The 11,397-nt window shown below is 46.0% G+C and overlaps 1 protein-coding gene and 1 long non-coding RNA gene across 6 annotated transcripts; one reads left to right on the plus strand and one right to left on the minus strand.

Annotated features, from left to right (window-relative positions):
• Positions 1 to 345: 345 nt before the first annotated feature.
• LOC125553617 (RING-H2 finger protein ATL66-like) lies at positions 346 to 1,886 on the minus strand. Of its 2 annotated transcripts, none has more exons than XM_087517851.1 (2): positions 793 to 1,886; positions 346 to 705 (listed from the first exon to the last, which is right to left on the minus strand). In XM_087517851.1, the coding sequence occupies exon 1, from the start codon at positions 1,599 to 1,601 to the stop codon at positions 1,050 to 1,052; it is 552 nt and encodes a 183-aa protein (XP_087373977.1). In that variant the 5' UTR covers positions 1,602 to 1,886; the 3' UTR covers positions 346 to 705; positions 793 to 1,049. The 2 variants fall into 2 exon arrangements, with proteins under 2 accessions (XP_087373977.1, XP_048573332.1); XM_048717375.2 differs by having other exon boundaries at positions 346 to 711.
• A 6,363-nt stretch (positions 1,887 to 8,249) lies between these two features.
• On the plus strand, positions 8,250 to 11,145 carry LOC125516202 (uncharacterized). 4 transcript variants are annotated; one of them, XR_007287285.2, is made up of 3 exons: positions 8,259 to 8,635; positions 8,721 to 9,864; positions 10,076 to 11,145. It is a non-coding gene; the product is annotated as an uncharacterized LOC125516202 (long non-coding RNA). The 4 variants fall into 4 exon arrangements; XR_015600423.1 differs by having other exon boundaries at positions 8,262 to 8,635; positions 8,721 to 8,867; positions 9,781 to 11,145; XR_007287284.2 differs by having other exon boundaries at positions 8,265 to 8,635; positions 8,721 to 8,867.
• The last annotated feature ends 252 nt before the right edge of the window (positions 11,146 to 11,397 follow it).

Genomic DNA, 11,397 nt, shown 5'->3' on the forward strand with positions numbered 1-11,397 from the left:
TGGTGATTCTCCCACAGATGTATCTTCGCTGGGCTCCGGTTGCAGCTCATTTTCCCACCCCCATGTCGGAGCATTTCAACAAGCGGTTTGTGGAGAAGGAGCTTGAAGACGACCGCGCGTGGAAGAAGATAACGGAGGGCAGAGTACAACGCACCAGATATGATGAGAGAAAGAAAAACAGTCGTGATGGGCCTAGGGCACGTGGGCGGGCCGAGGAAAGGAAAAACAAACAATGGAAAACGTGTATCGAGAGACATCGTAGTGCTAGATCCCTTCGCGATCGAGCAGCTTCGGCCGGTCCGTCGGTACGCAACGTTTTCCATAATTAAAGTGACGTGGAAGATGTGAACGCGGCAAAATAACAATTAATGATTATTGGTGGGGTTCGTCTATACTATAAGATACTGATAAGCCTTAGTCTCATCCATATCTGGCCACTCTCGCTCATGGGATTGAAAAATGTAGTATTCACCACTGAAGGAATTGTAGTGTCCCTTTGAGCCGTGCATACAGGTCATCCATCCACAATTTTCACACCTGAGTGGCCACAATTGCAATACAATTACTAGGTGGTTGGTTATTTAACTAACAGTGCTCCAATTGCCTAGACCATGCGTTTAACTAAAGACCATTTGTCTCGCAATCCTGTAAATTAGCACCAAAAGATGTCCCCGGCTATGTCACAACCATTCCACATCGCTATTCCTGCAACTAGGAAAAGGGGGGCCAATATCATACGGGTACATCAAATATGAACTTACTTTTTCTTTTGCGGGGAAAATATGAACTTACTTACGAAATGATTTGGGGGACTTCACCTATCAGCAATGCAAGAGTCCGTAGGATTACAATTTATAGAAGCCATGCACGCAGATCATCGGCCCCAATTGAAGCAAGCTAACACAAAACTTATGTACTCGGTGGATAACCATCTAGTAGCTGTAGCCATCCATCCACACGCTTCCAAGAAGACAAGCCGATGAAGCAACACCTATGCAGCAGCTAACTACCTTAAGCCATACCGGCAGCTCGGGGGCGACGCACGCATGCTATACCGGGCTCTCCAGGTCCGGCTCCCGTCCGGCGGTCTCCGCCCTCTTGGAGCCGTCCTTCGCTGCCGGAACCGGGAGAGCAGGGTGCGCGCGGCAGACGGGGCAGGTGGCCTGCGCGCACAGCCAGACGTCGACGCACCCGACATGGAACGAGTGCCTGCACCCGGGCAAGGCGCGCACCGCGTCGCCGTCCTGCATGGCGCTCAGGCACACCGCGCACTCCTCCCTTACCTCGCTGCCGTCGCCACGCGCCTCCGCCTTGAATCGGACCACCGGCATGGCTGCCAGCGCCGCCTTGTCGAGCCCCCCTCCGCCGGCCCTCTTCCTCGCCGGCCCGGCTGCCGTGCTGGATCCCGTCCGATGCACGCCGTCCCGCCCGCTCCACCGTACGTATAGGTAGTTGAGGTACAGTATCACCCCGTAGAGTGCGAGGCACACCGCCGTGAACGCCGCCACGAGCTCCAGCGTCCCGCTGGAGCTGCAGCACCCCCCGCCGCCGCCCCCATGCTGCGACGCCGTCGTCCCCGACGGGCCTCCCGCCGTCGACATGCCGATCTGTGGACGCCACTTCAAGCAGGGAACTGGCAGTGTTGTGCCGTGCGGTTTCTTGCTTTGCTCTGTGTGTTGGGTGGGTTGGTGCGAACAATGATGGTTTTCTTGGTTTGTAGTGTAACGGCCGGTGGTGCTGGCGCCTGGTGGAGGGCTTGGATTTTAGTGGCGGGGGATGGCCTGGCGGTCATGCGGGGCTGCTCTGTCTTCCACGTTACAAGAGACTAGCGCATATGTCCGTGCGTTGCAACGAAAGAAATATTTTTTTATGAGAAGCATCGGAGACATAATTGATGTGTTCATCAAAACGGTCTTCATAGTGGTGGCGCTACAGAGCGAGGAGGTGCGACGTTCTCATAGATCATGTTTGGCCCACGAGATCTTAATAGTGATGGGGTTGGTCGAAGTGGTGGCCACCACCCAACTTGTGCCTTTTTTCTTTGTGTCCGCCACCATGTCTGGTTGTGGTTGCCTCCTTATTTTGTGGCAGCACGGCGACCTTCAGGCCATAGTTGTTTCGACCATTCTCTCCTATAATGACGTAACAAATATAGTACAAATTGTAGCGAATCCCGTTTCATTGGTATAATCAACATATAACCAGGTAGTCCCTACTTTACCAGGGTTTATTCTCTGTAATTATTTCAGCGATCACTTGCTCACATATTTTTAGTCAGAGCCAAGCCAACATATCCTCTTTTATTGCCATGTGTCCACAATTTTTTTTAATTATATTCAACAAAAATATTCTTTTTTATTGTCAAATAGCACGTCGGATGCACAACAGTTCAAGTCTGGCCAGGCAAGTGGCAGGCACCAAAACGACATGTGTTTGTAAGGCGCGAACGAAAATTCAAAACAACCACTGAATTGAAGGATCAAACTCACGACCTCAAAAACTCGACCACGTGCTGCTAGCCACTCGAACAAACAACTCCTGCTAACAAATGGCCAGCGCGAATGTTTAATAATATACTGTAGCGTATCATTCAAAACATTTTCTTCTCATCTTATTGAACTTATCAAAAAATAAATTAATAATTATGATATCTCGAATATTATTCGAAACATGAAAATTTATTGAAATTCACAAAAACAATTAAAAATATGAATCTTTTATAAGAAAACGAACAATTTTTGAATATGTGAAATTTTTTTTAAAATTAAATATGTTTTAAACATTGAAACAATTTTGAAAAACATGTTTTATAACACAAGCATTACTTTGAATTTGTGAACTTTTCAATAAAAATGAATATTTTTTAATTTGTATCATTTTCAAAATGCAATTTATTTTGAAAATATCGAACAATTTTGGAAAACATAAAAAACAATTAAAATGCGAAAGTTTTCTATGGTTTTCAATAAATTCTGGAATGGGAATAAAAATCTAAAATTTGGAAAAAAATTCAAAATGGTAAAAAATATAATAAATTCTGGAGATTTTACGAAAATTAATCAAAAACTAAAATTCTGAAAAATTGAATTTATGAAAAAAGGAAAAACAAAAAGAAACTTGAAAGAGAAAAAAGAAAAAGGAAAGATAAAAGAAAAGGGAAAGAAAAGAAAAAGGAAAAAGAAGCAGAACAGAGAAAAAATAAAAATGGGTCGTCCCAATACTGGGTGCCATATGCGAAACCTCGTCTATTTTACGCCCAGTGCGGTAAATAATGGTTCTCAGCTGCATGGACAGGAAATAAATGGGCTGGGCCTTAGCGCGCGCGGCCACGTATGAGATTTTGCATAAAACTGTTTGTTTTATGGCAGATGGACATACAGAAAATTAGTACCACCTTGGATTAAAAAAATCGATGGTGAACAGATGAAAAAATCGACGAAACGCACCTTGCTTTATTAGTAGGTATAGATTTTATTGATAATTAATTAAGTGATAAGACTTTGCTTTTGTGTATCAGTCGAGTGACGATCAGTGTAGTTGTGGTGCTAGGATCGGCAGGGCTGGATGCTGCAAACGACAACAAAAAATGTTGTGACGGTATTGCAAGCAACGACAACATATACTACAACCGCCCTGACTAAATTGCTACATCCGTCAATGGAGAATGTTGCAACGGGTGAGATGATGTGCTACACTCGACATGGGACACGACATGCTACAATCAGCAAGACGGATGATGTAACCGGTAGGAAGAAATGTTGTGAACGATGGGACAAAATGATGCAAGGTTGACTGAGACTTGGTTAAATCTGAGTGGACTGAGTTTTAGCTTCCTTGTTCTCTCCCCCTTCCACACTACCACCACCACCACCACTAGACCCGCCCCCCTCTTTTTGCGGGCTGACACTACAGGAAAAAACAGTTTTCCCGTGTGTTACCCTATAAGTCGTGTGCTATTTTTCGGGGACTCGGCTTATATTTCCTTTAAGCCGAGTGCGGAGGAAATAACACCCGGCAAATAAAATGCTCTCGGCTTATAGTATCCAGTAAGCCGAGTGGTCCTGAAAAGCCCTCGGCTTACATGAGGTACACGGCACCTACACAAAAAGGCTATCGGCTTATAGCGCACACTCGGCAAAGATATTTGCCACGTGTCTACAATGGAGATGGTTGACGGGGCCATCACGGAGCAGCCTATAAGCCGTGTGCCCAATGGGAGCACTCGGCTTACATGGCATATAAGCCGTGTGTCAAGTGAAAGCACCCGGCTTATATTTTCTCAGATTTTTGCCAGCCTATTTTTTATGGCAAAATGGTTTTAAAATGATTTCCATTCTTTCTCACTCATTTTCTCCCAACTAGTTTTCATGGGACTTATTTTTTATGGCCTCAATTTTCCTATCTCTCTCTATTTACTGCCACTTTAATATTTTGATGGTCTTGTACTCTTCCAATCCCCTAGTGTACCTATATTAGGATCACATGCATAAGGATAGGTTGTTGCGCCCCTTATTCATGTTATTAGATGAATGCTTTTGTTGGTGGGTATGTCAAAAAGTATGTACCCCCTAGCTTTTTGGCCGAAAACACACTTGCCACATAAACACGACAATACCGCAGAAAGGTTTAGGGTCTGGCATGTTCAGAAAGTCCGGAAAGGTTTAGCAGCCAAAAATGCTCTTGTCTCACAAACGCGACAATCTCGCAGGAAGGTTCTGCACCTACAATGTTGTAGCCGCACCTAGTGCCGCTGAGAGGGAATCTTGTGAAGGCATGTCCTCAAACAAGGTCTGGCATGTCACCACGACGTGCCTTAACACAAACCAAGAGGAATTCACCTCGGTCAAAGACCTCTCAAGTCCGGTCAAAGATGTAGGTCGGGCCCGTGGATCGGGGAATCCCCGAAAACAACACGAGAGAGAGTAGGAAGAGCACACCCACCTGCATATGGCCCAAATATATGTATGAAAGGGTTGTACAATGTTTAAATACTAAATGCACAACTACGATGTGGCACTTCTCTCACAAACATGACAGTCCACAAGAAGGTTCTTGTAGGGGAACATGCTACGGAACAAAAATTTAAATTATGCTACACGATCACACACAGGAGCAGTATGAAGATGGCGGTAATGACAAAAATCACCGATGGTCGGAGTAGCGGAAGCAGTGACGAGTCGGCGCAGTTTAACGATCCCATGGATTCCCGCAGTTAGGTTATACCTTTTAGCCACGAGAAGAGTTCTTCGAGACGAGAGTCGAAGTAGACGACCTCTCCGAGGTATCCATGTGTTCTGTGGTAGTAGTCCGGTAGAGATTTGACGTCCAGGAAGAAGAAGTGCGAGAAAACTAGAGAATGAGACAGCCTAGTGATCTTCTCGTCTAACTAGAAGTCTAATTCTATTGCACCAATTAGACTGAGATTATAACTCATCTAATTAGGAGCCTAAACATTTAGGCCAATTAGGCCGGGAGCGTGTAGCTATGCGGGAGAGAGGCCCTTGGGTTTGATGTATCTCAAGAGGGAGGCCTCCCTACATGTATAGGTGGGAGACGGAGGAGGGGGCGCCACAAGGAGGGGGATCCTTCTCCTCTTCCACTTGGTGGAAGAGGGAAGGATTCCTTCCCCTAGAAATTCGGCCTAGGGCCTGCCACAGCCCATGGCACCCCTTGTGGGGCCATATCGTCCCACTAGGGTTCATCATCTCATGACGGCCATTCACACTTTTCTTCCACACAAAAATCTCGCATTTTTTGGATGTCTCTGGAGCCCATTCCAACGACAACGAGAACTTTCCATAACCCCCCTCGAGCCGATCAATAGTTAACAACGGGATCTGGACATGCCTTCACATGGTCTGGCATGACACCATGACCTGCCTTAACACAAACCAAGAGGAATTCACCCCGGTCAAACCCCTCTCGAGCCGGTCAAAGATGTAGATCGTGCGGGCCATACGGATCAAGGAATATTTGAAAACGGCATGAGGGAGGGTAGGAAGAGCTCACCCGCCTACATATGGCGCAAATAAATGTATGGAAGGGTGATGCGATTGTTAAATACCCAACCCACAATTTCAATGCAGCACTTGCCTCGCAAACACAACAATCCCGTGGGAAGGTTCTGCACCTACACTACTGGTGCCGCAGAGAGGGAATCTTGTGAGGGCATGTGCTCCAACAAGGTCCGGCATGTCAACATGACCCTCCTTAACACAAACCAAGAGGAAATCACCTCGGTCCAACCCCTTTCGAGTCCGGTCAAATACGTAGATCGCACGGGCCTACTAATCGAAGAATCTATGAAAACCATGCGAGGGGCGGTAGGAAGAGCACACCCTCCTACATATGGTTAAAATATATGTATGAAAGGGCGGTGCAATGGTTAAATATCCAATACATAAGTTTAATGTGGCACTCGCCTCACAAACGATAGTCCCGCGGGAATGTTCTACACCTACAGTGTTGGTGCCACGGTTAGCGGCATCGGGAAGGATTCTTGTGAAGCCATATGCTCAAATATGGTCTGGCGTGTCAACATGGCCTTCCTTAACACAAACCAAGAGGAATTCACCCCCGGTCAAACCCTTCTCGAGTCCGGTCAAAGACGTAAATAGTGCGGCCGGGCCCTATAGATCGGGAAATCTCTGAAAACCGCACAAGGGAGGGTAGGAAAAGCACACTCACCTCCATATGGCCCAAATATATGTATGAAATGGTGTGCGATGGTTAAATAACCAATGCACAACTTTGATGCGGCACTTGCCTCACAAACGCGCTAGTCCCGTGGGAAGGTTCTGCACCTATAGTGTTGGTGCCTTACATAGCGCCTTTGGTCCGGCATGTCACCATGACCTGCCTTAACAGAAACATAGTCAAATTCACCTGGTCAAACCCTTGTCGAGTCTGATGAAAGACATAGATCATGCGAGCCCTAAGGATCGGAGAATCTCCGAAAACCGCATGAGGGAGGGCAGGAAGAGCACACCCACCTTCATATGGCCTAAATATATGTAGACATGGGTGGTGCGATGTTTAAATACCCAATGCATAACTATGATGTGGCACTTTCCTCATAAACGCGATAGTCTCGCGGGAAGGTTCCGCACCTACAATGCTGGTGCTGCACTTAGTGCCGCTGGAAGGAAATCTTGTGAAGGCATGTCACCATGATCTGCCTTAACACAAACCAAGAGGAATTCACCTCGATCAAAGCCCTCTTGAGTCTGGTCAAAGACATGGTTCACATGGGGCCTACGGATCGAGAAATCTCTGAAAACCGCACGAGGGAGGGTAGGAAGAGAAAACCCACCTTCATATGACCTAAATATATGTATGAAAGGGTGGCCGATGGTTAAATACCTAACGAACAACTCCGATGCGGCACTTGCTTCACAAACGCGACTGTCTCGGGGGGAACGTTCTGCACCTACAGTGTATGTGCCGCACTTAGTGCTGCCGACATGTCACCGTGAAGGCATGTGATCAAACAAGGTCTGACATGTCACCGTGATATGCGTTAACACAAACCAAGAGAAATTCATCTCGGTCAAAACCCTTTGGAGTCTTGTCAAACACGTAGATCACGTGGGCCCTGCGGACCGAGAAATCTCCAAAAACCGCATGAGGGTGGGTAGGAAGAGCACACCCACCTTCATATGACCCAAATATATGTATGAAAGGGCGATGTTGGTAGGGAGTGCCGGCGAACAGACCCTCTACCCAGACCTACCAGACCGACCAGGCGGCGACGTCCCCTCTACCCAGCAGCATAGAGGCGATGCAGGACGGTGGGAGCGGGAGTGGGCGCGCGGGCTGGTGGCCTAGTGCTCTCATGCGGAGTAGCTAGGGAGAGGTGGCGTCACTGCGGTGCGGTGCCAGACAAGTGTGGTACCGGAGGGGAGTGGCGACGCCTGATAGGGTTTTGCCCATGTACAAAATCAATAGATGCACCCAATTCGGCCGAAACCCTACCAAAGGAGTTTTTCTTTTTCTTTTTCGATTCTAGCCCCACCTTGGTTGCACCAAAACAAGTCGATGGAGGGGCTATCGAGCCGTCTAGTTTCTGTGAACCGCCCGGTTCACCGGGTTTTAGAAAACCGACTGGATCGACCAGTTTTTTGAAAAGAAAATACCAAAAATATAAAATGAAAATGCAAAAAGTAAGATAAAATAAAGAAAATAGCTGTTATAAAATAAGAATGTAAACCGCATGCCAGTATTTGACACTCGGCTTACCTTAGCACAAAACGCGCGGGAATTAACAAAAATCAGGCGCGCTTGCTCTGTTTCCCCCAAAATCGACCGCTGCTTTTCCCCCAAATCAGGCGGGTCGCCAAAATCCTCGGTGCCCGTCCACCACTCGTACGCAATCCCACTCCCCATCTCCTCGCTCCCCTCCCCCGCCCACTTCACCGCCGGCGACCGCGACGGCTCATCTCCTCCCTCCTACATCACCGCCGCCTGCAACCACCGGCGACCTTTCTCATGGGCTCAACCCTATCCCCCACCCTCCCCTCACGTTCTCTCCCAGATCGGATCGGATCGAGAATCAGCAGGTTAGCCGGTGGCCAGATTCGCGGCGGTCCGTCTCTCGGGCCTCTTTTTTATGCTCCCAGATCAGATCGAGCAGCAGGTCCGTTGTTTATTTAGTAGGCCATGGAGTTGTTGACTCCATTGTTGATTTAACAGACTAGTCCGTTGTTCATTCGATTTCACAGGCCATGGAGTTGGTGAAGTTGGCCCTCCTTCGTCAACTTGGTTAGAGGTCCAAGTTCGAGGGACCTGACGAGAAGGAGGACAAGGACCACCGGGAACCAAGACCTCCATATAGCCATGGCAGCAGCCGCACCTTCCCCTTCCACAAGGTCTTCTCCTCCCCGCAACATGCATCTCTCTCTGTTCGTGGTGTACAAATTCTTGATTTTTTGTTCTATGGTTAGAGTAAGTCAGTAGAAAAGTTTGACACTTGACGAAATTCCATGGTGATTAGGTATAGGAATCCATCCTAGGAAAGATGAGAGCAAAGCTGCCTATATTGACGAAATTCTTGATTGTTGGATCACGAGGATCTAGGATCTCTCTCTATCGACAAATCTGACTTGTTAGATAGCACTTTCACTTATAAGTACAGACAGATGAATTTGCATCACTTTTTGTTCGGCATGTGAAGACTAAGACGAGCGGACCCATTTGTAAACATCACTCATGCAGATTTGTTCCTAGTGTAGATTTGGACACAATCCCTCTTGACTTTGAGGTTTTTTCCCATGTCATCGCTACTCCGTTCGAAGCTATTTTCTCTTCTGGTTGTGAAACCAAACTATGGTGACGAGGTCCCTCTTGGGTTTGGTTTACTCTGAGGTTGTGCACCACGATTCCAGGTTCTTGTGTAGTGGTATGACCAAATTCTGCAATTCATATCATATCTTGTTCTAGATGATGCGTTTATGGTTGATGCTTATGCTCATGAATGGCATTTCATTTTGCACCTGATCTAGCTCACTGTCATTGTTCCCTAAAATTGCTACTGGATATACATTGTTTGGTTAGTGCTTCCATTCTTTGTGGACTAAATTGGATGAAGAAAATGTGTTGATTTTATATGGTAAAAGGTTGCTACCTTGCCCTAGATGTCTACATTACTAGTTATGCTCTTTTCATCTACAAATAAATTATCACACTAGACTACCCTCTTATTGCTCATGTGGTCTTTTTTGGGAAGCCCAATCCTGCTTTATAAATAACTTATCACACCTCACTGCCCTGTTTATTTTGTAGCTCACCATTTGCTGTTGTACATGCTGATTGTAGTCAATCTGTTGGATGCCTCGACCTAGTTACATCACATATTTTAAAATCAAGGTGCTAGTCTTTTTCATAAATTTGTTTACAGGCTATTCTTGTAAGTACCATAATCTGATAATACATATGTTTGTGTGGCGTTGGCTGCGTGGTCATTTGTTACTCGTTTTTTCTCCATGACCGGTTCAGCTTATGCAAGGGTAATTGTAGTTATGTATATTCACCACTTTTGCTACAGCCAAGTGAAGTAATTGATTGTTTCGTCATGCAGGTGTAGTAGGTGTTCATGGAAAAAGACAGAAATTTTTAGGAGATGAGGAGTTACTGAAACATTGGCTGCAGCGCAAGGCCTCAATGTGGCCAAATCAACTCAATGGTATGTTGTGCTGGGCACTCAATCATTATGTGAAGAGTTGTGAGTTTGCACTGCTACTATTTGAAGAAACTGTAAATTTTGAGACTTTAGTTGCTAGGGATGGAAAGCTGGATGTCTGGTGTATGTTTAGTACAGGTAGAAATTTTCTACCCTACCACTTGCTGTTGTACATGCTGATTCTAGTTCATGTGTTGGATGCCTCAGACCTAGTTACATAATGATACGTCTCCAACGTATCTACTTTTCTAAACACTTTTGTCCTTGTTTTGGATTATAACTTGCATGATTTGAATGGAACTAATCTGGACTGACGCTGTTTTTAGCAGAACTACCATGGTGTTATTTATGTGTAGGAGGAAATGTTTTCGGAATGACCTAAAACTTCACGAAGACACTTTTCAGAAAATAAGAAAAATACCTTCCAAAGATGAAGGTCAGGGGGCCCACCACCTTGCCATGAGGGTGGGGGGCGTGCCTCCCCCCTAGGGCGTGCCTCCCTACCTCATGGGCCCCCTATTGCCTCTCCAACTCCAATTTCACTTTCATATATTGAGTTTCAGGGAGAAACAAATCAGAGAGAAGAAATCATCGCGTTTTACGATACGGAGCCACCACCAATTTTTAAAACCTCTCGGGAGGGCTGATTTGGAGTCCGTTCGGGGCTCTGGAGAGGGAAATCCGTCGCCATCGTCATCATCAACCATCCTCCATCATCAATATTATGATGCTCACCGCCGTGTGTGAGTAATTCTATCGCAGGCTTGCTGGACGGTGATGGGTTGGATGAGATCTATCATGTAATTGAGTTAGTTTTGTTAGAGTTTGATTCCTAGTGTCTATTATGTTTTGAGATTGATGTTGCTATGACTTTGCTATGCTTAATGCTTGTCACTAGGGCTTGAGTGCCATGATTTCAGATATGAACCTATTATGTTTTCATCAATATATGAGTGTTCTTGATTGTATATTGCAAGTCTTAGTCACCTTTTATGTGTTATGATCCGTTAACCCCGAAGTGACAATAATCGGGATACTTACCGGTGATGATCGTAGTTTGAGGAGTTCATGTATTTATTATGTGTTAATGCTTTGTTTCGGTTCTCTATTAAAAGTAGGCCTTAATATCTCTTAGTTTTCGTAAGGACCCCGCTGCCAGGGGAGGGTAGGCCAAAAGATGTCATGCAAGTTCTTTTTCATAAGCATGTATGACTATATTC

This window comes from Triticum urartu, chromosome 4A, assembly GCF_056163025.1.
Source record: "Triticum urartu cultivar PI428250 chromosome 4A, HENAU_Tu73, whole genome shotgun sequence".
In the NCBI taxonomy this organism is placed as follows: Eukaryota; Viridiplantae; Streptophyta; class Magnoliopsida; order Poales; family Poaceae; genus Triticum; species Triticum urartu.

What these genes read in the sequence shown, in the direction of transcription:
- LOC125553617 (XM_087517851.1), bottom strand. Translation starts at nt 1,601, where the DNA reads ATGTCGACGGCGGGAGGCCCGTCGGGGACGACGGCGTCGCAGCATGGG.